General features: G+C 37.6%; 1 protein-coding gene across 1 annotated transcript; it reads right to left on the bottom strand.

Moving 5' to 3' along the window:
- LOC110156630 (TBC1 domain family member 8) lies at positions 1-26,916 on the bottom strand. Its single transcript, XM_020920831.2, is given in 22 exon segments — positions 1-2,561; positions 3,123-3,232; positions 3,752-3,841; positions 3,979-3,994; positions 3,996-4,045; positions 4,576-4,846; positions 6,293-6,361; positions 6,444-6,542; positions 7,275-7,401; positions 8,252-8,537; positions 10,093-10,210; positions 10,852-11,066; positions 12,147-12,297; positions 12,594-12,743; positions 13,330-13,527; positions 14,204-14,287; positions 14,289-14,412; positions 17,079-17,319; positions 17,987-18,215; positions 18,504-18,622; positions 18,883-18,993; positions 26,546-26,916. Coding segments are annotated over 22 exon segments (3,345 nt in total). The 5' UTR covers positions 26,673-26,916; the 3' UTR covers positions 1-2,201.
- Positions 26,917-27,948: the final 1,032 nt, after the last annotated feature.

A 27,948-nucleotide genomic window follows, 5' to 3' on the forward strand; every position in this document is an offset into this window, starting at 1 on the left:
TGTATATAAAAGATTATTTAATTGTCTGATGGTTCAGATTGAGAGTGAAAAACATATTAAAAATTATCAAAAGAACACTGTTTTAGGACAACAGATTTCAAAATGAGGCAAGATTATATAAGAAAAAAAAAAAAAAAGACTAACTTTATGCTGCTTTTCTTATTTATAAACATCCCTTAAATGTTAACTTCAGTAGTCATTTAGACAATTTGGTTTGATAACAAAACTTACTCTTTAAATGTTCTACTTTCAAACATTTCCTATAATTTATTTACATATAGATTAAATTACATTTGAAATATATATACACAAAAATGATTGGCTTTTTCAAAACTAGAACTGCTATTGGCATTAAAATTTTGTTTACCAATAAGAAACTAAGCATAAAGTTATGCAGAGAAACTAGCATTGTCCATTGCAGGAAATTCAATTATAATTCTTGGTTTTCTGCTGCAATTTGGCTCAAAAAACTATTTACACACTTTTTGTCAGTCTTGTATTTTGATTCTAAAAGATTGTTTTCCTCTTGTATACAGCTAATACAGTCACTGGTTTTGGTCTTCACAGAAATAAAAAGCTTTTTTGCTTTGAATAGTTGACAGGAATACCACTTTCACATTTGTCTTGTTTCAGTATCTTAACTTGTATACTGCCGTTGTACTTGGGCAAGACACTCACGGTTTCCTCTGATGGACTTTTCTCAACTGGTTTGTGTGTACCCAGTCTCATGTTTGTGTACCTGTACTTACTTATCACATTGTAGGGACTTAAATCTGTACACACACTCACATCACTTCCCTTAATAAAGGGGGGAAAATCTGGTCCTGCTGACATAAATTATTTATTATTAGATCGACAACTTGGTTTAAAGCTTAGGTATGGGTTAAATTAGTTTGGGGTTTTTGTAAAAGAAGACCTATTTGTGCATGTGTCTGCTATATACACTACTGGTCAAAAGTTTTAGCACACCCTACTTTTCCAGTTATTTATTGAAATTCAAGTCGTGCAAGTCCAATGAAGAGCCTGAAATGGTACAAAGTTAAGAACCGAACAGCCAGAGGTTAAAAAAATATATAAAAGATAACAAAACACAAGTCCAAACTCTGCCAAAACTACCTCAGGAAAAAAGAACAAGATGGTGAGTTTGAAAACATGGAGTGTCCAGCACAGTCTCCAGATTTCATCCCAAACCAGCTTGATGGGGTTCAACTGGACAGAAGAGTGAAAACCAAGAAATCTACAAGTGCCACACATTTATGGGAAAGAACTTTCTAAGGAATATCTGATTTCTATTGTAAAAAGAATGTCACGAGTGTGTTCAGATGTTATATCTGCCAAAGGTGGACAATTTCATGAATTTTAAGTTTAAGTTTAGAATATGTTTTGGTCAATAGCAAACAGTAAAAAAATGGAAAAGGTGTGGTGTTCTACGGTAAAACTTTTGACCGGTAATGTAGCTCTAATCTATTACATCCATAATCGTTATGTCATAGTTTGCACATTTGAAATTGTAATATTCATCTAAATGACTTAATAAAAGAAGGAAGTCCACTTAAAAAAATCTGGTGCCCACTGGGAGCTGTTGTCTCCGTAAATGTCACCACAACAAAGAGCCGGCAACTCCAGTGGGTAGATGCAGATCATGCCAGCGAGCAGCAGATTTTTTTTCCCCTCCATTTGTACCAAAATGACAACGAGACGCTGCCAAATCCCACTGATTAAGAAAATTAAATTGGAGAATGAAGTAAGTACAGAGCAGTGGGTGTACGCCGGTGAAAACAGGAACTGATTAGCAATATGGCGTCTTCAAAATAAGCAAACAACCTCTAGTCACTAAGACGGAAAACAACTATAAAATGGTTAAAAGCGCTTAAAAAGTCGATTTTGCAGAATAGATGTGCTTCAAGATTAGACAGGTAGAGACTGTTTAAGGTTAGGATCAGACTTCAGAAAGTTAAGTCAATGTAGTGTCCCCCAAAAACACAATATTCTACATTGTATCGTCCCCGTAGGGAAATTTGTCCTCTGCATTTGACCCATCCTTCAGTGATCTTGATCAGCGGCTTGGTCAGGACCACCTTAGCTGGAGGATTTGACCTTTTTTCAAGTTTGAACAGACAATTATGAAAGTGGTATCCCATTCCTAAATCACATTCTTGGCATTCTTGTTATTTTTTGCTTTTTCCGGTCCTTTTTGAGGGTCATCTGACTTTATGCTGCAGCGACAGTAGCACAGCCCGTTGATGGTACTGTTTTTCTTTGGCTGTTGAGAGCTTGGCCGATAACTCCACTGGTTTCTCAAAGAAGTTCACCAAAGCCTGTTCAGTCAGCAACGAGGCTAATATTTGGGCAAAGCTGACAGTCCAGTCGTCGCTCTCCGAAGTGTCCGTGGTGGTCGCTTCCTGTGAGGCTTCCTGTGTGACCTTTGACCCCTGGTGGCCCACCTCACCGATCTGCAGTACGAGGCTGGTTACCGTGGCGATGGCCTGAAACAGCTCGTTCTCCTCCGGGTCGCCGTGGAACAGGCTGTAGAGGGTCTTACAGAACTGGATGAACTCACGCTGGAATGAGATAAAAGTAAATGTAAAACTAAAGACACAGAGAAGACTACATTAAATAAAATAGAAAGGGCTTTGCTTTTTGCAATCCTAAACTAATCTTCTTTTCAGCAAAAAAAATCCAAAACAAAACAAAAAAAGAACACCTGTAATTGAATAGGTACAACATTAAGGTTTAAGTTTAATGTAATAATGCTAAACTGTGGACAGGCAAAGGCAAGGCAAATATAGCACAATACATACACAAAGTAATTCAAAGTGCTTTACAGAATAAGAAAAACATTACAATCACAATAAAAACAAAGAAAAACAAAAAAAAGCAGTGTTATCAAATCTTCATATTAGTTCACTTCTCCGTACACCTGACCAGAAAAGTTATAGTGCACAATTTAAAAAAGGGCTTTCAGCCATTCTTCAAAACTGGTCAAATGCCCAGTAGAGGGCAGCAAAGCATAGTTTATTTGTGCCATTACAACTAAAATGAGAAACCATTCAAAAAAAGGAAGTAAAAGAAGAAGTGAAAAAAGATAAAGGTAAACTTCTAGTGTGTTTTGTTAGCGTCACCTGGTTCATCAGTGACAGAGGCTTCTCGGCGTCCTTCTCTTTTGCTTTGCCCAGATCCTTTAACATCTGCTTGAGCTGCTCCTGGTACGACTTCCCCTCAACACACTCCTCTGTAACAGACTCGAGTCACTCACGGAGCATAACTGGGACATGCACATCAAAAACGTCCAGAACACGCTAGACTGTGGCTTTTTAAATAGTGGTGTGCATAATTGCAACAGAATTCATGTTTTAACACTTTGAAATAAGTAGTAAGGCTGTTACCACACTTCTGGTTTGGTTCTGGTTTGTGTTCAGTGTAGTCCTGATATAGACCTGATTTGGTTTTGTGTTAGTCAATGTCTAGGCCCAATTTGAATGCGGTGATGTGAAATGCAAGTGTGCAATCTAAATTAATGATGACAAATACAGAAGTTGTTCTTGTATACTAGTATTTACATAGATTTGGTTTGGTTAGTCCTAAAGTTGAACATGGCATGTGTGTATGTGAGAATGAAATCGCAAATACTATATATGAATGTATGTATGTGAATGAATGGTGTAGGAGTAAAATGACCAATCAGCAGCAAGTAATATCAACATAATGTTAATAAGTAGATGTTTTGTAGTCATGGTAACTGAAGTCTGACCTGCTGCGGGCCTGGTCACATACAGCGGTCTGTTGGACGAAAGCAGTGGGTTTTTCAAAAGAGAGGGGTCATCTTCACTTTCTGTTAGAGCTGTGAACAGAAAGAAGTACATTTGTTAGCAGCACTAGAAGTAGTAGAAGTAGTAGTACTGTAAGTAGTGCTAGCAGTAGCAGTAGTAAATAGTAGTACAGTGGTAGTAAGTACTAATGGTAGAACTAAATATTTACCTGGAGGGATGTGCAAGGCGATACAGATGTCTGATTTTCTCATTCAACTCTCCACAGTACAGTGTGTCTGAAAAGAAAAAAAAATATATTTATTTATATTTTTAAAGATCTATTTAAACTTTCTTTTTATGTACAGAACCTGCTCACCCTGTTGTTCCGTCTACAAACCTTTTTTTTTTATATATATATTTTCGACACTACATCTCCCCTCCCTTTGCTCTCTGCACTAAATCACTCCCTCTTCAGAACAACACAATCAATGAAAGAACAGCACATTGCATCAGGTTTGTGAAGCTGTAGTTTGTCATGCTTTCGGTAAATTGTTAGTATGGGTGCCGTTGACTTTTGGGATGAGCTTTGAACTGAATTGTGCTGCTACGAGTTAAGGAAGGTTCAAACAGGGCCAGGGGAGATCACTAGATTATCTTAAATATGGCCTCTATTCCTGTTCAAAGATGGATTGTCTCTCCTAACAAAAATTGCCTCTTTAATTCCCTTCTCTCACCAAGATAATGAGGTACAGATCCTAGGTGATGAGGGACTGCTCTGAGGATTACACACATGTCCAGTTCTACACATTTTTTTTATCCCACGTACCTAACCACATGGCAAACTCCTTAAACGTCACCAGGCTGTCTGTGTCTTGGCTGAGCAGGGTGAAGGTTCGATTCCCCAGTGTGTCCGAGTGCTGCTCTGAGTTCCCGGGCCAGGGCACAAGGAGGCAGTAGAGGCTTTTGAACTGCGCGCGGTCCAGACGGTACTGCCTCTCCGTGAAGGACCGTCCCGAGTCCGTCTGTCTCCACGATGACGCCTCTGCCGCCGCCACCGAGCTGCTGTCGCCCCAGTACAGACTGACCAAATGCTCCGTCTGACAACAAATACATACTCATATTATCTATTTATACGCATAGTCAAATTCAATTTCAATTTGAATTTCTGAATTTTGACTGAAATGCATTAAAGGAGCTGTAACTGATTTAATTAATGAAGTTAAATTTGTTTTGCACCAGTACATATATATTGTAAAAGCAGCTTTGAGGGTCAAAATGAGATCACTGTGTGCTGTCTATATCTAATTATAAAGCATTTTTCTCATCCTCAAACTGTGAAGTGAGACTGATACACTATCAGCATGCTAGTTGTTGTTACAGTGACAGCAAAACTCTGCTCTGGTTGTAAAAAATGCTAAGGAATTAACTGGACGTGGGTAGAGTTGCCAATATTGTACTTAAGTAAGAGTTCTCACTTTTTCCCATAGATTTCATTCATACTATTTTAGCTCAAATGTTTTTTATTCAAAAGGTGCACTATGAAACTATTCAGATGTTATTACTTTTTCAGAATGTTCTACAGTATGGCATTAAACCTATCTGGAAAAACATGCATGTGAGCGGAGTTGCCTCTCCATAGATCTGACTGATAACTTGGGATGTAACAGTAACTGAAATATTGTGATATCGTATCGTCAAAGTTCTCACAATAATATCGTGGACCATCACAATATATCGAATTACAAGTCTCTTTGCTTAAATCAAGAGTTATGGTGCAGCAACAGCTAAAAAAAGGACAGAGGGAACTACATAGACCATGATCCTTTGCTCATTTCAGTGTAGACTACATGAAGAAATAACAGTTCTAAGCACTTTTAAGTCTTAGTTCTTTGGATTAAGTCTTGTCAAGGCATTTTAAGAGGAAAAAGTTGCATATTAACAGTTATGTTAGTCTCCACAAAATATCGTAATGAATATCGTACTGTGAGATGTATATCGTGAAAATATCATAAGAAGATTTGGATATTGTTACATCCCTAATCATGCGCGTCCCCCAATCGTGAGCTTTCCCACAATATCGCAATAAATATCGTACCGTGAGGTTCATACCGTGACAATATCGTATTGTGTGACCTTGATATCGTATCGATGAGACTTGGATATTGTATCATAAGACCTGGATATCGTATCATGAGACCTGGATATCGTATCATGAGACTTGAATATTGTATCATGAGACTTGAATATTGTATTGTGAGACTTGGATATCGTATCGTGAGACTTGGATATCGTATCATGAGACCTGGATATCGTATCATGAGACCTGGATATCGTATCATGAGACTTGAATATCGTATTGTGAGAATTGGATATAGTTACACCCCTACTGATACCGTAATGATGCCAAATTCTAGTCTCCATGAAGAAGTTTAATACCATACTGTGGGAAATTCCAGGCAAAGCAAAAACACAGATGATGGACCCTCTACTAGAAATGTTACGCAGTGCACCTTTAACTTTAGATAAATGGCTCCATATATTACCTTGAATAGGTCGTAGACATTTGACAGATTCTCAGGAGACATGGACACTTCTGGAGACACTATTCTCAACTGAAACACAGAGGCGCAAATACAGTTCAAAGCAGCTGAACGCAGGAGGCATGTGGTTTGTGTCATGTGTGATTTTCCTCACGGCGTTCTCTTTGGTGGTGTCCTCATGAGCCTGAAGCACCTGGATCCTGTGTCTGCACCTCAGTCTCTCGATCTGCCGAACAGTCAGGTCACCAAATTTCTGTAAGACAAACAGAAATGAAACATCTAAGACACTGGGTTTCAGATAACATCACAGTCACACCCTTTTTCAGGGGTTTGGGTGTAAAAAAATATTATTGTAATGTGTTTGAAATTGTATATCTCACTGAATGCTCAATAAAAACACTTAGTACAAAAAATGCATATTCTTATAGTACAGTGAGTTCTAAGGCCTAGTCACAAATAGAAATCATCAGTACAAGTGAGAATTTACCTTTTCAATATTTCTTATAAGAAAAGCGCACATGAGCAATACAAATCTGTCTGCTGCCCCCATCTGGGACTTTTACATCATCATATTCTAATCTAAAAAACATCAATATTTACAATTAAAAATGTATATAAAAGCACTATGGCTGAGCAAATTTGTTAAAAAAGATGTGTGAAAAATTTAATTAAACAAACTAGTCCAGTGATATTTCTAGTCCATTCAATTTTTTGTGTGATTCTTACACCTCAACAGAGACAATAAAGCCCTGTTTGAGCACATTTCTGATGGATTCACATAATATTGTGTGAATTTCATCATTGAGAGTATAAAAACATATTATATAAAAAGATATTAATTTGTCAGTATCACCCACCCCTACTTTGGAGACTAACTTTTACTACTTTTTCCAGTTTTCCAGTGTATGAATGGATATTTCAGTAATAGTGAGGACTAGAGAGCGCTGTGGATATTTAAAGTAAAGGATGATGTACATATTCTGACCTCGTAGGCTTCGTTGATGAGGTCAGTGATGTTGGTGTATTTCACAGGTAGAGGTTCATGACTGTCCTCAGGGGGAGGAGGAGGGGGGACACAGGGAGACTCCTCTGTCCCAACCTGCTCCAGGAAACTACCAGAAACACACACAGGGATCACTGTCATGGACATTCAAGAGAGAAACAGGTGATGATTCTCCATGTAAGAATGCATGTTTTTCTGGGTATTATATTACCAATAAAAACACCCAAATTGAGTAAAGGCAAGATGGATACCTTAAATGCCACATCTCCATGGACATGCACAGAAATGTAAACATAGTGAAGGGGTACTTTTCAAATGGAGGATCTGCCACCATGGAGATGTTATTTTCCACAATATGGTTTTAAACATATCTAATTTGCATTTATTTAATTGCTGGTATTCATATTTCTCAGTAATATCTTTAAAAACACATATTCTAACTTGTCAGATCTAACTTGTACTGTATTTTGGTATAGTGTGAAACATTTCAGACACATTAACAAAATCTCCATATATAAATAAAAGGTCCTAAACCAGAAAAGTTACATGCTGCATCTTTAAGTAGCAATAATTTTAATACATAATATCATGTAATATGTATAGTATAATAAAATAAAGGACTCAACCAGGATTAGACTAGACCAGTACTCGATCCCAGGACTGAAACCAGGACTAAACCGTGCTTAGTAGAATCTGCAATATTTTAACAACCAAATCTTTCCTGTACCCACTGTCATACAGTCTATTGTTGTATTAATATATCAAATGTAGGCCTATTCATGTGGTTCAAATGAGCAATTCCATCCTGATTTGAAAAAACTTTGTGAGGACCCTTCCAGGACCTTTCCCCATTCAAAAGATATAATATTTAGATTTGAATTGCTTAACAGCTATGACCATGGAGGATAGTGGCCATAGCGGAGATCCGTGAATATGTCAGTTTTTAAAATATGATGTACCCTGTCAGAATCATCAGCGCCTGGCCTTCATCTGTGCTAGCGCAGAGTTGAGAGGTGTTGGCCTCCAGGACGGCGAGCCCGAGCTGAAAAATGGCTCTGATCCCGCTGTAGAAGAAGCAGTCCACCACACACACCGCACTGCCGAATGGTAACACGCTCAAGAAGAGGGTGAGGAACCAGGAGAGAGACACAGATGAGAGGGAGGAGAGGTCTGGGAAGTGATCTGCCAAATCAGGCAAGCGCTCCCGAATCAGTTCCTCAAACACAGACTGGTCCACCTGCGCTCCTGGACAAGGCAAAACACAGAAAACGAGTCATGTCTCTAATGAATTAAAAACTATCTTGCATAGAGTGGAATTGAAATGGACATCATACTGGTGCTATTGCTGATATCAGGAGATTTTTTCATATATTGGCCCATTACTGAAAATTACTGGTATGAAATTTCAAGAAGAAGCATTACAATTTAGTAATTAGGCACAACTATTGACACCATGACTAATGTGAAATCATTTATTTTCTTCCATTCACATTGTCTAATTATATATTTTTTTAAAATTGTATGTTTGTTTTGAACTAAAATTACTTCTCTTGACTACATTTGTTCCATTCTTGATCAGTTCCTCAAATACAGACTGTCCTGCCTACGTCCTGAATATTGTGCTTAATTTAACTGAACATATTGAGTCAAAAAGTTTTTTAAAAGTATGAAAATAAAATTGTTTGCACAGTACAAATAATAATTATAAATAATCACATCTTTTTATAGATAATGGACATTGGACACAACATAATAGCAAGATATCAGTTTTGTCTGTAAAAAAACTATAATAATAAAAATGTGGAGCTGTTCATAACTTGTTTTAGCGTTGTATTTTTCTTTGTTACACCACTTGCCATATATTTTGGGTTCAATCGTTTTCATTCATAACACTGCTGTACTTTTCAATGGGTTGGGATTCTTTAAAAAATAAACATTATTGTTACAAAACTGCTCATGTTTTTGTTTTAGCTGCCTTTAGAAATCTCTTTTATATGAGACGTGCGTCGCTTTCCTCAATTGTGTTTTGAGAAAGAGGAAATTGGTTCAAATGCAGCGTCTCATGTAAATAAACGACGTGACAAACACAGGAAATTAGCACAAGTCTGAGAACAAAAAATAACACCGAAAAAGGATTACCTGTTTGTCACGGCCAATAATTACAGTGATTTGGGTTGGGGGTTCAGAAAGTAATTAGTTTTAATAAGAGTAAATTTATTTTACCCAAAGACTTTTCTAAAATATGTGTTAATTAAAGGTGCAGTGCATAACATTTGTTGTGGAGGTTACACTAGCTCCAAATGTTCATAGAGCTTTCCACAGTATGATATTGAATTAGTATACACGTGTATTAAATTACAGTTATAGTGTTGCATTGGAAAACAAGCGTTCTTACTCTATGCAGGGTCACCTCTCCACTGACCTGACCTGCAACTTGGCCTACTTGTGTCACCTGCTTATCTTCACAGAGATAAATAAGTTTAATGCCATACTGTAGAACATTCTAGGCAAAGACATAACATCTCCATGGAGACCAGAATGTGGTAAACCCTCCACCATAAAAGAGATACCTTTAGCACCTTTAACATATGATTTGGTTATGTCAATAGTGAATAAACTTACTTTTGTATTACTTACTTTGGATTACTTACCTTGTATTACTTACTTTATATTACTTACTACTAACTTACTCTGGTACTAGTTCAAATAAGTAATAACCAGTGGCCAGTGGACACAGTTGAGCATTACATTTAGCCCTTTCGTTACATTTTGCCCCCTCTCTGCTGCCCCCTGTTGTTACCTATGACTCTGCGGTTGAAGTAGTCAGGGAGCATCCTCTCACAGACACAGACCAGGAGCCAGAAGGCCTCCTCTTCCCGAGCATACAACAGCAGCACCGAGGCCAGGATGTTCATTGACTGAGGGGAGACACACGACTTATGAAATGCACTACTTCAAGTTCAACATATGAGAAATAATGTCCCCATAATGCTGATTTCTGACCTGACAAAATGTATGTGGTAAAGGTGTTTGCATGCATAGTCCATGCATGTCTAGGCACATCCCAAGTTTCAAGTAGAGTTGAAAATTCAGAATTTTTGGCAAAATTTGTAGTGGATCATGTTTCAAGTGTCCAACTAATAATGCAAGAGGTAATCATAATCTTGTGTAATATTCATAGAAATCTAGCTTTGTTTATTGCTTATTTATAAAAATGTATCTTTAAATGCTAAATTTTGAATTAAAAGTGCAGCTACAATTGTGTGACTTTGTGGTGTGTATCATTTGCCTTATGCACACACGTTTTATCAGTAGTTTACTTTACGATGCAATCATATCTACATATCCATTTACATTTGCCAAGATTGAAAGGATATTACATTGTACTACCACTGAAGGAATGGCTCCATTTCTTCTTTCCACTTTTCACAGATATGGGAAGTTTGTAAACCCAATCCATTACTCAAGTTCAGTATTTGTAGGTCCCCTGTGTCTGTACTTATATAATGTATTATTGTATTCACCTTATAAAGTCCATACACATGACAGTATTTTGTACCTGGCAGTAGCCGATCTTGGGGTTGCGGTGAGCGTATGCAGTCAGGACCCTCCTCAGAGCGGCGATCCCGGTGGGGTTCTGGAAGGCCGGGTGGTCTGGGAGTGACCGGTGCAAATCTCGCTCAATCTCATCTGTGGCCAAAGTGTTCTGCCCCATTGACTTCTGCACCAGCGACGAGTAATACCCCTCATGGGAATCCAGCTCTGAACAGGCATCTGGGGAAATACAGGGTGCACAGAAATGCTGTATTTAAACTTCTGTTTTTTGCTGTTCAATCTGTTCATTTAAGGTTAAGTGCACTTCATTTGTCCTTTGCATTTGACCCATCAACTGTAGACACTGCTTTGTCTGATTACACTTTAATCAGTGTTTTAATTCAACAGAATCTGACCATAAAGAACAGACTTAGCTGGAACTACAACAGATAAGCTGATTTGTAATGTTAAACAAGTCCCTCTCAAATAATATTACAGTCAAAAAGCTAACAGCCAAAAGTTTTTCAATTAGTCACTCTCACCTTTTTTGTGAAAATCAAACTCCTCAACTGGACCATGAATGCTTATATTGATCACAGGTTCCTTAAAATGTTCTGTGCTCTTCTTCTTCTTCTTTAAAAAAAAAAATAAAAAAAATCCAACAACTTTTTTTGGCTAATGTGTGCATTGTGTCTATCAATTGTGTGTATCAGTAAAGCACTATTATTGATATAAATCGGCCAGCATTTCTTTACCCACAGCTAATTTGAAATAATGCACAATGAACAAGTGAATGTTTCATTTTAGGTTAATATTGTCTTATAAATAATACCCTCATATGTATATAAGAGTTTAGAGCCCTCTAAGATTGAAAGCCCTTCCTTTACTGAAGTGTTGATTTCAGTTTTAGAGTTAGTTTCACTATTGCTCATGACAGAGAAGTGAGAGAGGGAAGTGACACCGCATGTGCCCTAAATCTGTACAGTTTGTACAGAAATAATGCACATGTCAAATAATAGGTACCAGCTCAGTATCTATTTGCATCTGTATTATATATAACAAAACATTTCTTGTAATATGCTACCACTTTCACTTTAAACACAATTTCTATATATGATGTACACGGTTATGTTTCCTCAACCACCAGTCTCGAACCACAGGACCACAGGCCAACTGCTACTGAAACCCCAGCGGAAAATGTTAAAGATCTTCTAAACATTATAACATGATGTTTAGCTCACAAGAGACAGTTTGGCGTAATAGAAGACCTTTAAAGGAAATAAAACAGCAAAAATGTGTCTTCAGTGCCCTCCCTCTCACCAGACAGGGTCATCCACAGCTCCCCCCTCAGACTCTCTGGGATTCCCATGGCCACAAGTCTCTGGATCTTCTCTGTCCTGAACATGTGCACCCCTCGACCGAACTCAGAGAAGTGGTCCTCCCATAGCCGCTCCTTCACATTCTCCATGGTCTAAAACATAGTGTAAGTATAGGAAAAACAGATAAGTGAGGACTAAAATCAACTAGCTCAGTTTTTCACATTTTTAGAGAGTAAAAGCTCAGGTACAGCACCTTAAACGACAACCAAGGTCAAGGGAAAATTTGTATTGGGGAATATTGACAGAAAGTGAATGGACTGTAAACATTTTCCATAGAAGTGCAGAGATAACACTTTATAACATTATATGAATAGTAAATAGTCAAATGTATGGCAAATCAGTGCATTTCTGCAAAACATTCAATCAGATAATTATGTGGTCCAAGTACCTTGTTGCCATTGGTTCCTGGTTGGTTTTGGTGAAATGCTGTCATTAAAGCTTCACTGTTTACAGTGTTCCTCAGGACCTGCTCCTCGATCTCCTCCTCGTCCGACAGACCAGTGTCGTAGTAAAATGTGTAGTATGGAGTGGGAGTGTTCTGAGGAGGAATATGGATTTAAAATAGGCAGGCACAGACAGTAATATCCAGAACACTTTTGCTCAAATCTGTTCGTGTATTGAGCAGATTTTTATGATGAAAAAAAGTATAATGGGTGTACATTCACCATCTAAAAGTACTAAAAGTAATCCGTTTATTAAGCTGACTATACTTAAATGCTAATATATTAACATTAACATTTAAATAAAAAGATAAACACTATATTCCTTTCTATGCACTATGTAACATTTTTGGTGGGGTAGTCCACTGCCATCTCCTTTGAGATGTTATTGTTTTGCCTGAAATTGTCCACAGTTTTGGCATTAAACTTCTATCCATCTAAATATATCTTGAATGTATTAAATTACAGTGTGTTTTAATGAAAAAATATTGAAATATCTGCACAGATCTGACCTGTAACTTGACCTTTAACCTGACTTGCTTGTCTCCATGGAGACAGATAAGTGACAGACCTTCCAGCAGAAACTGTGTGTAATTTATGATGTTATCTATGTCTAGTAAAAATGAGATATATTGATATGAATATAAAGTGTAAGAATCCCAGATAAACCGGTCCTCTCCTCACCACACTCCTCTTGCTCTGCCTCTTGTCTCTGAACATGGACACTTTCCACTGTAGCGCTCGGAGCCGGAGATTCAGCGAGTCCACAAGTTCGTCTCTCTCGTGCAGCTCGATGAACTGAAAGGCCTTCTTACTCTTCACACTCACAATCACAGGGTTTGGCAGGGCACTGGTGCTCTCGGCCTTCTCTATGGACAACACCTGCAATGGGAGGGCAGCCAGCATAAACATAACTACTCCAATATCGACCTCTTGTTCTGTCAATCAATAAAAGATGAACAACATCATGCTGAATTTTCTATTGCTCGTAGATACAAACCACCTACTAAAGTTTTTTTTAGAGGTTAATAACAAGTACAATTTGTGTTTGGATCCCTCAGCTGTAAATAAAAGCAATCTGAAGCTGTGTAATTATTTGAAACATGATGTATTTCCATAATTTCCATTGTATTATATTGTTCTTAATACACAATGCATTTTTATAATGGAATTTTGATTGTGGTGTAACCCACTGCATGTTAAAATGTTTATTTTGTATTGTATACGAGTATCCATTCTCTATGTGAGATGGCGATTTTAGGTAGAGGGTCAAATGTCCAAGAAAGAACACTACAATTCATGTAGTTTGTGTACAAGCATGTAAAATATCCATAGAGATGCATTAGTCAAAAAATATATATACACTAGTATATCAGTATAAGTAAATATATTGTATAGTGTCTGAATTCTTTTAAATTAATATTTAGGATCTTAAAATTGGTTAAACATTTGACTGCCTGAGAACTTTATGAGCTATGACAGTGTAATCCCAAGCTCAATATGGAGCTAACAAACTCACTGCATGTTCACAAAATACCACAGTGTATTTTCCCCATACCTCCTGTAGGGGTAATATGAGTGTGCACTGCCCCTCCTCTTTGCTGCTGAAGCACAGGTACTGGTCAGTGCAATACAGTGTACCAGGCTGTGTGATTCCGAGCGTGAGGAGTCCACACAGAACACGAGGCCACCTCCAGGAGGTGCTCTGAGCGTGGCAGACGAAACAGGGCAAGAACATACTCTCGGAGAGCCTGCTCCTCCAGCACCCTGAGGACAGAAGAGAGAGAGAACTTGGGTATCATTTATATGTTTGTGCAAGAACGACAGTAGGAATGGGCATTCTCTATAACTGCGACACTCAACTCTTTAAACAAGCATTCTAGCAAAAACTGAATCTTAAAGCTATCATCTCTTAAATTTGTTTGACTTTTTTCACCAGTAGATGTTAGATGTGAAACCTGCCCCCCTTCCCTCACCAGGCCTTTGTTCAGACTCATCTATGCTCTCTTGTCTTCTTCTATCAGGCCAAAGTTGACCCTCAGACAGAAGTAATGTACATCTAGTGGTGATGTGTAGGAATACAACACGGGCAAATCGGCCAATTTAATTATAGATGATAGCTTTAATGTGAATCTTGTGTTCTGCTTTGTCTTTTGAAGCACTTTGTAATTTTGGTCTGAGAAAAGTGCTAGATAAATAAACTTAATTTACTTATTTAGAACATATATCTTGTTTTATGATGGTCCCTATTCAATTTAAAAGCTGTACTATTTTTGTGGAGGGTGGTGGATGAGATGTTTTTCCACAATATGACATTTAACTCTCTCTGTGCAGACTGGAGGTTACAGGTCATATCAGTGAGAGGCCAGCCCACTAGCAGTAGAGATTTTTCAATGTACTTTTGAGCAATAAAAATATGTAAATGAATTAATCCAAGACACATTCTGTTGAACATTCCAGGCAAAGTATTAACATCTCCATGGAGACGAACAGATGGCAAACCCCCCCCCTCAAAAGTTACACAGTTCACCTTTACACAGAGAGAACAGAGAGAACAGAAAGACCGCACTCAGCCTGGTATGCACACAGGAACCTTTTTACTGTGAGGTAGAAATGCTAACCACTCAGCCAGTGCTCTGTAGCTCTACCAGAGACAGACTTATTTCACTGCCAGAATAGCATGTTCTTATTTACATTATCTTAACACATTCATTTAAACAGGGTGACCTTTTAGCCATGTTTACCCGTACAAAGCTTTCTCGTGTTCCCTATGACTCCCAGAGAAGCTGTGTATGAACTTTCACTACACACACTTCTTCTCGATGTATTGAGACTCCAAAGTACACAGTGTTCACATATTGTAGATAAAGTTGCCTGAGGACATTTGCAGAGATCCTCCCTGTCGTTTATTTTATAGTTACTCATAAAACGAACAGGAGAATTCACAGACGGGTGTGTGGGATGAGAAAGAACAACCTGGTAAACAGTGAGCAACAAGTAGTCTTGCACTCATCAATCCATGCAAAAAGTGACTTACACTAATACAGTGTAATGTTTCAGTCCTACAGATTTCTTGAGGCTGAAATATTGCACTGTAAGGAATAAATTAACTTTTTTCTATGTGGGACTCCCTCTTGCTTACAGGGGTTATTCATCACATATAAATAGCTCAGGTTATGAGTAGTCAGTTGTGCTTTTTGGAAACATGTCTAGTCAACATGTATAATGACGCAATAATGTACAACTTCAAATCCTTTAAAATGTTAAATTAAAATGTTTTTATGTTGCTATTTTTTAACCCTTTTGAAATCTAACTTACCTTTAACAAAATAAACCAAAAACCACAGTGTTATTGCAGAGCTGATTCAATTAGAAATTGTCTGTAAAAGTGTCTATTTGTGCAATCAAAGTTGAACCAAACTGCACATTCTGGTGGTTTCAGGAGTAAAAGATCGTGACTGCGTGCTGTGGTAAACTCTGCCTGTTTGATTGGATAACTGACTTATGTTTACATTGTTACGGCTCGCGGCCTGTCTCCGGCTCCGCATCGCCTGGCGCTCCCTGTTTGTATTGCCGCGTGTATCTTCCGTGTTTGCATGTCCCGTGTGGTGCCTGATGTCTGACTGGTGGGCCGTGGTTCTGAGGATGTGGGCTGGTTCCGACACCCCTTGTGCTGTGGTTGGAGGATTGACGTCCCGTCCCTCCAATCCCATCCTTCCACCTCAATCACCTCCGCCAATAAAAGTGCGATGCGCCTGTCCCTCCTGGCGCGGCTGGATGGCAGTTTCAGTTCGCCCTCACAACTGTAGACTTTCGCTTGTTGTTATTGTAAAGTGTGTTTTGTATTATACCTTTTAGTTTTGCCAGGTTGGCTCGGCCCTTGGGCAGTGTTTTTGTTTTCTCAGTTTATGAGGGGTTTAGTAAATTTCTGGAATTGTGAAATCTCAATTGTGACGTTAGTTTTTTTTTTTTTTTGTAATCTATTTACCTACACCACTTTATAAAATCTATTTACGTTACATCATATCTGGTTTGTGTTACTTTCCTTTGTCCCTAGCACTGGGTTGTAACAACATAAAAAAAAAAAAGTTGCAAAACCTCCTCGTCCAAGCCTGATCTCATTAGATCACAGAGATTAAGCAGGGCTGGGACTGGATGGTTCTAGGATGGGAGACCACTAGGAATATCAATTGCCACAGTGGGGCAATAGTGGCAAAAGTGTTATTGTGTCATTAGGCAAGACACTTCACCCACATTTCCTAGTATGAATGTGGTGTGTGCGTAAGTCACTACTGTTAAAACGAGACAAAGTGAGTGATGTCTCTCTTACCTCTTGTTGATGTGAGTAGTTTATAAAGTACTACAGTAGTGCAGTGTATATTACCTCTTGTTGAAGTGAGTAGTTTATACAGTACTATGGTAGTGTATATTACCTCTTGTTGATGTGCCCTGGCTGCAGCAGCTGTCTGTCCAGCTCCAGCCCCTCACTGTCAAGGAGTCTGCGGAGGGCAATGTCACACATTTGAGCGATGGCCCCGAATGCCTCGTCTCTGTTCAGGAACATGGAGAACTCTCTAATCTTCTGCCGCGTCACCAGTCGAATGGCGTCGTGCATCAGACCAGAGGAGACCCACTCAAGTCGGACCACCTCTGCCCAGGGGATCACAAACTTCACTACAGAGGACACACAGGGGACGAGGGTAAGAGGAATGCGAGAATAGCATGCTGAATCAGAGTGTTTTCACAGTAGTAATTTCCATCAGAGTTTTAAAACAATGAATGGAATAATACTTTAGGTTTTACCATTAGAAGAATTTCAATGTTTTCTAACAAAATGTGTTAAAACAAACAGCAGGGGGTGATATGGATCTGACAATAAAATACTATACATATTTTCTATCAAAAACAAACTATTATTTTTAGTAACTTTCTCTGAAGCACTTTGCATTTTGTTATCCATTATCATGAAAATAATTGCAATGATAGTTTACTTGGATGGGAAAGTTATGTTGAACATGCATGAGTCTCGCAAACACACCAGACTATGCCATGAGCTAATGTCCATTTATTATCCCTACTGCTGTAACACAAACTAACACGACTTCCAAACTTGGAGGTAAGGCAGATGTGGGCAAGTGTTTTGCCCCTGGGCACAACAGCAGTGTGCACAGGTAGATGTGAGAATTAAACTACCAACCTTCAGTTTAAAGAGCTAACACTGAGCCTCTGTTGTTTCTGTATTTAAGATTCATGGGTAAAATTGCCATAATAATGCTCATTTATTTCAACACTGTACAGAATATCTCCTCAGTGTGGTGTGGACAGACCCTGTGGTACACACCTTCTTTCCCAAGCAGAAAAGAGTAGAAGGACACATGGTTGGTGCTGAGGTAGAGGAGACCCTGTCTGGGCACGCGGCCCTTCCAGCAGCAGCAGGAGAAGTACGTCACCAGTTTCTCTGATGACGGGAGCCCAAAGTGCAGCTCAAACTTCAGCAGAACCTCCCTGAAGCGTTCAGGATCGCCCTCTAGAGCCGCCTGACGCTCGCGCAGCTCCTCTGCTATCAGACCCTTCAACAAGCAGGAGTTATACACCCTGTGAGTGAACTTTCTGAATTTAACTTAATGCTACTAATTATAGAACAGCTTGAACCATTTGGAACTTCATATTATTTTCATATTCTTGTTGAAAGGTGGGCCATTGTAACCAAATGTTATGAATGTAACTATAGTTCTGAGTCATGGATGACAGGAGGGATGAAATTTGTGCAATCCAGTTTGCAGTTGCAATTGAGGCTTAAAGTAATTTTTGTAAGTGATATGATCATGACACTGTTATTGAATGGTGGTAATTTGTACCTTGACTTTTCCTTTGACGAAGCTGGCGAGGTCGTCCTTGTTCTCAAACACAGCCAGAGAGTGAAGCAGGTTCCGAGTGAGCCAGTCCCAGTGTCTATTCACCTCCTCGATGGCCGCACCTGGTCACCACAAACACACACATGCAAGGAATTTCACACATATGACACAGACTGACAGAATGACAACAATGAATGTGAAATGTCTATGAAATATGCATTAATCGTTCTCACACTGAGACCAGCACAAAACTAAAAATATGTGGTGTAAACTAACCTCTTGCTATCATGCTATTTATTATTAATACAACTTAATACAATACAATAGTGTAGTAGAAGAACTTAAGTAACAGTGTGTAGTAGAGTAATTGAAGTCTTCTCACCACTGGCTATGACCCAGCTGACCTGAGAGCCGGGGATCTGCAGCAGGATCCTGAATGGAGCCACTCGGGCATTTGAGTCCAGCACTGTGTCCAAGGCGCCCACCAACAGACCTGCAAGAACAACAGGATCTGGTTAAATAATGTGGTATAACTAACTTTATAAACTGTATCATCATATAAAGGATTATTATATTGTTATTATTCCATTTCCTTTTTTCTCATGTTTTATTAAATCTGTATTTTAGTTAGTTTGTTCAATACCACCCAGTTAATTTCAGTGCAGATGGATTATTCAAATTATTCAGACATGAAATTAACATGAAAGACTGATAATATTCATAATAAATGTAATGTTGCTTTATTTAAAATGATTTATGTTTTGTGTTTTGGTTCTCAAGCCAATTAGCCTATTAAAAAGCAGAATAACTGCCAAACTTTGGGTTGCCAGATCCCATGACTAAAACCAGTTTACAATTAGCCTAAACAACTATTGCTTTTAAGTCTAAACACAATGGGAAGCAAAGTCAAAAATATTCAGGTTCATGTCTGATCCTGTTACAGCCGACCGGAGGCACATGTGTGACACAAAAGAAAAACTCAAACAGACAAAACAACTTGACTGGCTGGCTACCATGTGCATGTCACAACTGGGAGGGAAGAGGGTGGATAGGATCTAATCTAGGGCTATTATTGTGTGGTTCACAGCATACAATTACCAGGTCTACCAAGAGGAGAAATTACCCACATGGAAGTTGTATGTGTATTTTAGTAAGGAAGAAATAGTTTTAAAAATATAGTAGTTTAAACCTCTGTCCTCTAGCTCTCTGTACTAAGACAAGATACTGGCTTAGATCTGGAGAAAAATAAGGACCTCTGATGGTGTCACGCTTTTTCACAAAGTGATATAATCATTTAGTTTGAATAGAATTTATTGTAGGGAAAATTATCAGTACATGCAAGGTTAGGGACTTGTGAATTTTAAGTCTAATCAAAATCCATACATTTCATTCACTGGGACTTTTTAGTAGAGAATCGCTAGAGTCAATAATGTATGTTATGGTTAGTCATTATGTTAGAATTTGCACATTTTAAATCACAATATTCATCCAAAACAACTTAACAGAAGACTTTGACTTCCACGTTAGAAACCTGCGGTGCCCAATTGGACTTGACGTTGCTGTATACATCATCAAAACAAATAGCTGTGAAGTTCTCAGCAGCTCTGACTGATAGCTGCACATTTTGCTGCTAGATTTTTTTTTTCATTTGTACCAAAATAACTACACAACATTCCTACGTGTTTCACACATTAAGGAAATAAAATTAGAGAACAAAGCAAGTGTAGAGCATTGGGTGTATGCCAGTGGTGAAAACAGTGGTTGATCTGCAAAATTAAGTCTTGAAAATAAAAGATTAACATGCTCAAATATGTAAGAATTTCTCCAAATACAACTTCGGGAGGGTAAGTGAAAAGAAAAACGTCAACAGTTCTGAAAGGCCGATTTGCATAATAGGCCTGCTTTAATAATAACCAAATTGAAAAATATGATTAATCCATATGAGAATGCGTGACATAATTCTGTCACAAAAACAAAACACATTTTTAACATTATATTTACCATGTACTGTAGAGTCTACTAATCCTTGCGTTAGTGCAAATGGCTAGCAAACCATTATCCATTCCAATCACAGCAGGAAGAAGCTCAGTTTCCACCTGGCAACAAGCCCGACTGACGAAGCTCAACACTACAACTGGAGCCTCTTTGGCAGTGCTTCATTTAATTTCAATCAATGTCCAGAAACATTTTAGAGGATCTAGTAAGGCTGTAGTCCTTTAGTTGTTCAGTCGATTAATCGGTTAATGGTGTCTAAGGTGACCAAGATTTGTTTTAGTCATCATTTTACTTATTTATTATTAGGATTCACATAGGACAACAGCAGGAAGGAGAAGCGAGTGAGTTAACTGAAGATGTTTTGCGTTTGTTTTTTTATGTAAAAGACAGATTAAACTCATGAATCTCAAGTTTCAACTTTGTATAAATACACTGTCTCTCTGGAATTGCCAGTCTCTAATGAATCAATCCTCTGATTCTAAAATAATAACACTAAAGTAAACCAGATTAAAGCAAGAAAAAAAATTGTCAAAGGTGTTTCACATTCAAAGTCAGTTCTCATATCTTCTGATCTCCAGTCTATTATATAACCCAGTTACTTCTCACATGCCCTGGTGAACTGTACTCAACCTCGACTGTGTGATAAAAAGTCTGACACAGAAACTGGACTCGAGCCAACAGTTTAGACCTCATAAAGTCCAAGTGGAGTGAAGCCACTCGGAGCTAAAGTGCCTCCAACCTGGCAACGCAAGCGCAAATATGTGTCAGCAGAAAACAAGGAGACAGTCCAAGCCTGAGCAGGGATAGATAAACAGTCTGTAGAAGCCAATGGGTTTTTCACTGGATGGCTGAACACTATACGGATCCTTCATAGACACAAAGAGAGTTGACATTTACAGACAAACAATAGGAGCTGTGTTGCAGAAGTACCATATAAAGTCTAGTTTGCGCTTAGTACTGAAGTTAAATGAACTCAGGGTTTTACACAACTATCTGTTTATTGTTCATTCTTATTACTAAGCAGTACTTAAAGCAACAGAATTTTTAGCAAAAAATATATAAAATAAAAGCATATTTGTGAATCGAGAAATTTGGAAAGAATTATGACTTCCATCTCCACAAACCTGACACTTATTTGGCCTGGAGGAAGGCCTCTTCCTGTTTTTTCCATGGAAATGGTCTTCCTTTGGCTATAATCTCCCACTGTATGGCATAAAACATATCTCTGTCTCATGTCTCTATGGAGAATGTTCTGAAGTATGGTTTTAACTTTTTATTTCCATGAAATCATGCAGGTGACATGCTACCTCCAGAAAGTTGCTACAGTACTTTTAAACAATTTGGTAACACCTCCAGAATGAACATGTTACTAGTTTTGGTGCCTACATTTTTTCAGTATCTTCAATCTTTGAAAATTTCAATCTACAGAAAATTAAGAATTAAGAAGAAGAATTAAGAAGCATTAAGCAATGCATTACACTGTTTGAACACACTGAGGCAGTCCAGTGTTAAAACTGTGTAACGCACTGCTTCAAGTCGTTTAAGCCGCTTATACCATGGTGCTACCATCTGAAAATAGTTCACTTTTAACCTAACAACCTTTTAACTGCTGGTGGATATTCAAAGCATTACTTATTTCTGTTTTCGTTGAATCTAGCCCCTCCTAACAGGAGTTAATTTGCTTACACATTGCTATGGTGATGCTCACAGCGTAGTGATACAGAACAGTGATTAACTGTTGCCGGACTACCTGTGCAGTACGGAAATAATGCACGGCATTTAGCCTTAGAATTCTCACTGACCATGGTACAAATTTGAATATCTTTGTACAAGAGCTTTCCAACTTGTATAAGGTATTGAAGGTAGAATGTATATGGAGAGTTTTATTAAATCTGGTTTACTCAACTCAGTACATTAGTACATTATCCTCCAGAAAGAGTATTGCAAAAGCAGAAGTCGGAGAAAAAAAAGCAGACCACAAAACACACCTAATCTAATTCTAAAACATCTTATCTATTGCAAACTTGCAAGAAAGAGCCATGTCAGTCACTAAATGACACATTGGGCTAGTCCACCCTGCTTCACTTTCCTATCTGAAAAATCCGTGTCTATTCTAATACCTGCATGTAGTAGCAATATACAAAGGGTTTGTGAGAGCTATGAACAAGAGATTTGAATACCTATTTCCTTCTTTCACAATTTGAAAATCTGGAATGTCCCAGTAGGGCATTAACCGTGTCCATCTCGCATTCCCTCAATAATATCTCCACAGATGTGACAGAATTTATTTTGGCCCTGTGGTGCACTGGTGTCATTTGCTGTGTTTGTGAGATAAATAAGAGTAATGCCATACTGTGGAACATTCCAGGCAACATGTCCATGGAAAGAAGCAAATGGCAGATCCTCTACTAAAAATGTTACAGAGTGCACCTTTAATGCACATTTCCTCATCAAAATATTTTCCAAACATTAGAAAAGCCTAAGCTGAAGTAGAAATAAATATTCCATAAATGTTCACTGGAATGAGAAGACAGATGTTTATGCCCTGCCCTGCTCAAAAATCTGGGAACATCTCCTCCTGACCTCCTCTGCTGCTTCATCAAAAATAAACTAGGACTGAATCATATGAGAAAGAAAAATAGCAATTTTCAATAACTTTTGTTTTGTAACAAGGCTACTATTATTATAATATACTTAGGTACAAAAGTCAAAACTTGACAGAAACTAAACTGAGACCAACCCAAGTTTAATGTAGGATCTATATGCAAATCCTTCTTGTCAGCTTTCAAAAACAGTACATTACTGTCAAATGAATTGCAATATTTTTCTGATATACTGTGCAGCCCAAAAACAAATCTTTTCTTTTATTCAAATTCTCCCCACAGCCTCTGGTTAAAGTGAAGGTATTTTACAGCGATAAGTTAATATTCAACATACGTGTGGCAGACATGACCCTTCACCTGTGTAGCCATGGAAACGATAAGAAAACAAAGTAAAAGAAATGAGGAAGTCCCTTTTACAAGAAGTAGTTTAAAGCATGTTTTTTCTGTTTACCACATTTTCTGTTTACCACATTTAAAGATGCACTGCACAACTTTGCTGTCCACTTCCTTATCTTCACTAAGCATATCAGTCTAGTATTTATTTAAATAAGAGTGGTTTTACTTAAGTATTCTTTCTTTTAGTAGGGTCGCCTCTGTACAGATCTGACTTGTTACTGGTGGTGCCACCTAATTGTCTCATTAAAAATCAGCAACTTAAATACTATACTGGTGAACATTCTAGGCAAATCCAAAACCACCACAAAGTTACACAGTGAAACTTTAAAGTAAACATTTTTTAAGTGTGTAAGAGGTACAATTTTGCAACAACAAACAAAGTATTTTCATTTCATTACTTCGCACTAAGATTTTAACCATTTACAGCATCTTCATCTCAATTAAAACATGATAAAATTACTATGGCGTTAGATTGAATTGTAATTACATCGAAAAAGCTCACCACCACCAATCACAACTATTGATTAACCAAATAATGTTGACATCTCAGGTAGAGTGTAATGTAGCCGTGGTATGTGTTATTTTCATGAGTTCAGAATCTCCGAGAGGAAACAGGACGGAGGAAGCAGCTCCAGCGATCCACTTTAGAACAATGAAAGACAGCAGCTGCTACGAGCCTGTGGTCACTGTACAGAAATAACAACGAGGCATGCAGCAAGAGATTTCATGTAAAGACGAAATATATTAGGTGTTTGAATCTAATTGTAAAGGCTAGTTTTGCATTTGGGCCTATAGGATATGATATAGGATATAGGTCATTATATTACTTTCTGTCTTTGCAATATTTTGTCTAAAAAAAATGTTGAAATGAGTATACTATGAAAACTGTCATGAAAATCCAAATCTAAACACAAAAAATCCAAACACAATTACCAAAACTCAATCTCAGATATTACAGGCCAGTTTTAGTACATTTCTGATGGACTATAATATCATTTGATTCTGCATTAAACTTTTCAAAAATCTTGCATTTATTCCATTGCCAGTGTATATATTATTGTATTGAATACCTTGAAAAACAAGCATTCTTACTAGGAGCAGGGTCACCTCTCTATAGATCTGACCTGTAACTTGGCCTGGTTGAGTCACCCGCTTGTCTCCATGGAAATAGATAATGCTATACTGGTGAATATTTCAGACAAACAAATTACATCTCCAGACTGACAACTGACAAGCAGGTGGCAGACCCTCCACCAGAACAGTTACATAGTGCATCTTTAACTTAAAATATCAAAATTATTTAATTACTGTGACCACATGACCAATCGCAGTGATTGATTAACCAAATAATCTTGACATTCCTAATCGAGACCAGAACACAGATTTTCGTTCTGTTAAAAAGTAAAGCTGAAAATTATTATTACATTTGGTACAATTAGATCATTCTGATGTAAAGTGAAGTCATGAGAGATTTGCTTGGACTTCCTGATTATAATCATGTGACTTTAGGGTTCCAGGCGACCGTCCCCTGGCCCCTGCAGCATGACAAGCCTTTTACGCAATAGGGCACTAAAATCTTCTATAACTGCTCTGAATTTATGTTCTTTCATTGCATTGCAGTCTGTCCCATAAGTTTATACTGAGACTATGGCGGCACGAGAAATCCATATTTGAATCATTCCATTTGATACAATATATGGAGAATAAATGTGACTTTTTTGGCTTGATTGATTTAAAAAAATGAATAATAAATACAGATACAGTATACTTGCATCTATATGTATGTCTATATTAACACAATAATACAGACATAAAGTTGAATTAGTAAACAGTTTTTTTTTTCCTACGGAACCAATATTAGACTGAGGGGGCACCATAGTCTTCTCTATTATCGGTAAACACTGCATTTACAGTACAACATTATATAAATTGAATGAATACAAAATAATTACATACAGGAACAGTCTAACGTTGATTTTGAGTACGACTGCACAAATTTGGTGAAAATATATAATTGTGATTTTTCTGTCAAGCATTAGGATTGTGACTAGTTTCCAAATTTCACATTTTAGACACATCCCAGAGCATAAACATTCGATAGAAAACAGTAATATAAAGTGCTCGTCTAATTCAATAATCCCATGCATTTCAGAAATGTCTAAACTATTTGCCTGGCACTGCCATGTAACATTCCTGTAATAGAGCTATGCCACTGTCAGGCAACTAAACTATGGTTACCGGGTTTTATATAGAGTCACACTTGATATTTTGGTGTTTGCAGAGGAAATTATGCAAACATTCCTTTAGTGTCACATGTGATAGGCCTATTACATAAATAAGATATGTAAAAATAGTTCTAGAAGGCGGTCTTCTAAAAGTAGAAAAAATGCTTTCATTTTTACAACTGCATAGGAAAAAGAATTACTTAAACCATTTTCATATTACACAGTAAGGTTAGAGTAAACAGCAAACGTAAGCAATGCCTTAGGTAAAATTTATGTCTATGTTTTATTTATTTTTTAATTTTTTTACATATACACTAAGCAACACGTCTACTAGAGTTGATCTTACATTCGTTTAGAAACAGCCTAAAATCAGAAAAAGATTATTAATGAACTTGGTTTAAATCTAAAACAAATCTAAATAAATACATAAACAAATAGCTATGTCACTTGTAAGATCTTGTTTGAACCAGCTTCACAAACTAATGAATACCTTGGCAACCATTATTTAGTAAGATAGCCACAACTTAACATCTGTAAAACATGTTTATTTCTATTTTAATTTCCATCTTGCCTACCTGACTGTATCATAATCAAGTTATTTTTTTAGCTCAAGTCCTCAAAAACAACTTGCCAAACTATTAGATTACAAGTCCCGTTATGTTTAGCTAGCCAGAACTTTAGACTTACATTTTCATTCAATTATTCATCTTGGATTGTTTTTGCAAATCCACCTGTAACATCTGGATGTTCGCAGTCTTACTCAGTTTCTTGCTAGCTTTCCTTTACTTTCACGTCTTCTAGTCTTAAAAATAATATACATTTTTACCTGTAATCTTGCCAGTAGACTCCCCATGTCCTCTCCTTCTTTGCAGTAGAAAATAGGCATTGCTCCTTTCTGTAATCCAAAGTTTGAGCGCATTTTTCAACAAAACTTCCTCCGGGTTTAGCCACATTTTTCCCGCAGAAGCAGTCAGGCAAGCGGGGAGGGAGGCAGGGAGGGTCCGGGAAAGCCCTCCACTCTCCCGGGGCTCTCTGGAGGGTGTGATCCGCCTCCGAGTGCCTGTGCCCCGGCTAAAGGAGAGGACAGAGTCGTTCTTACACAGACGGGGCTGGGCTTTTGTCCATGTTGGTGGGACAGATGCGGAGCTCGTTGGACACTTCCTCCTCGCCGCTTCTCTCGGCCGATCCACAACAGCTGTCCACATGAGACAGAGCGTGTGTGAGCACGATGCCTCACCATGTTTTTGTACAACATGTTCATCATATATTGTGGATACAAACGCTTTTCAAACCAGTCTAAACGAATTTAATTTAATCTCTTTTACAACACAGTACAACACACATAGTAATACATCGAATAAAGTCAGGTTCAGTCTTTATTTTCACATGTCAGGTAGGCTACCCGCCCTTTTACTGAACATTTAACATACGATTTTTATTTTTTACATTGTAATGCAATGCAATTTTACAGTTTTACATATAAACAATAAAAAGATAATATCTTAGCAAAGGTAAACGTTTTTGTCTGAGATCTTGTACAAGTTATTTATTCCGTATTTAGTGCAGACAAATATATTATATAATGGAAATATAAGTGATGCTGTATGAGTGAAATATGAACAATAAAAAATTAATACAAATATTAAGTTAATTTCTGTACTATCATATCTTTAAAATCATAATACTGGAGTATTTACAAATCTTGGCAAAGTAATATTTTGGGTGATATCATTAAAATAATAAAATGAAATAAATATATACTTTGTATTTTGTATGCCTAGCCAATAATTCATTTTGATAAAAGTAAAACGAATAACTCAATAGTTCTTTCAAATGTGCACAGAGTGAGCGCTCTGTCTTCACTCCGGTTCCGCATCTCTCACTTTCTCCGTCACTTCCTCCTCTCGAGCCGCGCTCCTCCTGCAGGTGTTAACTTTAGTCTTTCTTCTCAGTCACATTTTGACTAGTAAACACAAACACATGCTCATAAGTGTGTGCTATGAATGAGAAGCATGTCTGATTTATGTCCAATCTAGTTTATTTCACATTTTATAAAGTAGACTATAAAATATACAGGTTTATACAAATAATCAATAATAATGAGCTTAAAAGAAACAGTTTACACTGTTTTCAGGCTATATTATTTATAATGGTAAAAAGTTCCCATATGACAACAGAGAGTGTGTGTGAGCAAATGCCTCATTGCAGATTGAGAATGAACTTTTTTGT

This window comes from Boleophthalmus pectinirostris, unplaced genomic scaffold (genome assembly GCF_026225935.1).
Source record: "Boleophthalmus pectinirostris isolate CB_2022bp ecotype Guang Dong unplaced genomic scaffold, ASM2622593v1 HiC_scaffold_1, whole genome shotgun sequence".
NCBI lineage: Eukaryota > Metazoa > Chordata > Actinopteri > Gobiiformes > Gobiidae > Boleophthalmus > Boleophthalmus pectinirostris.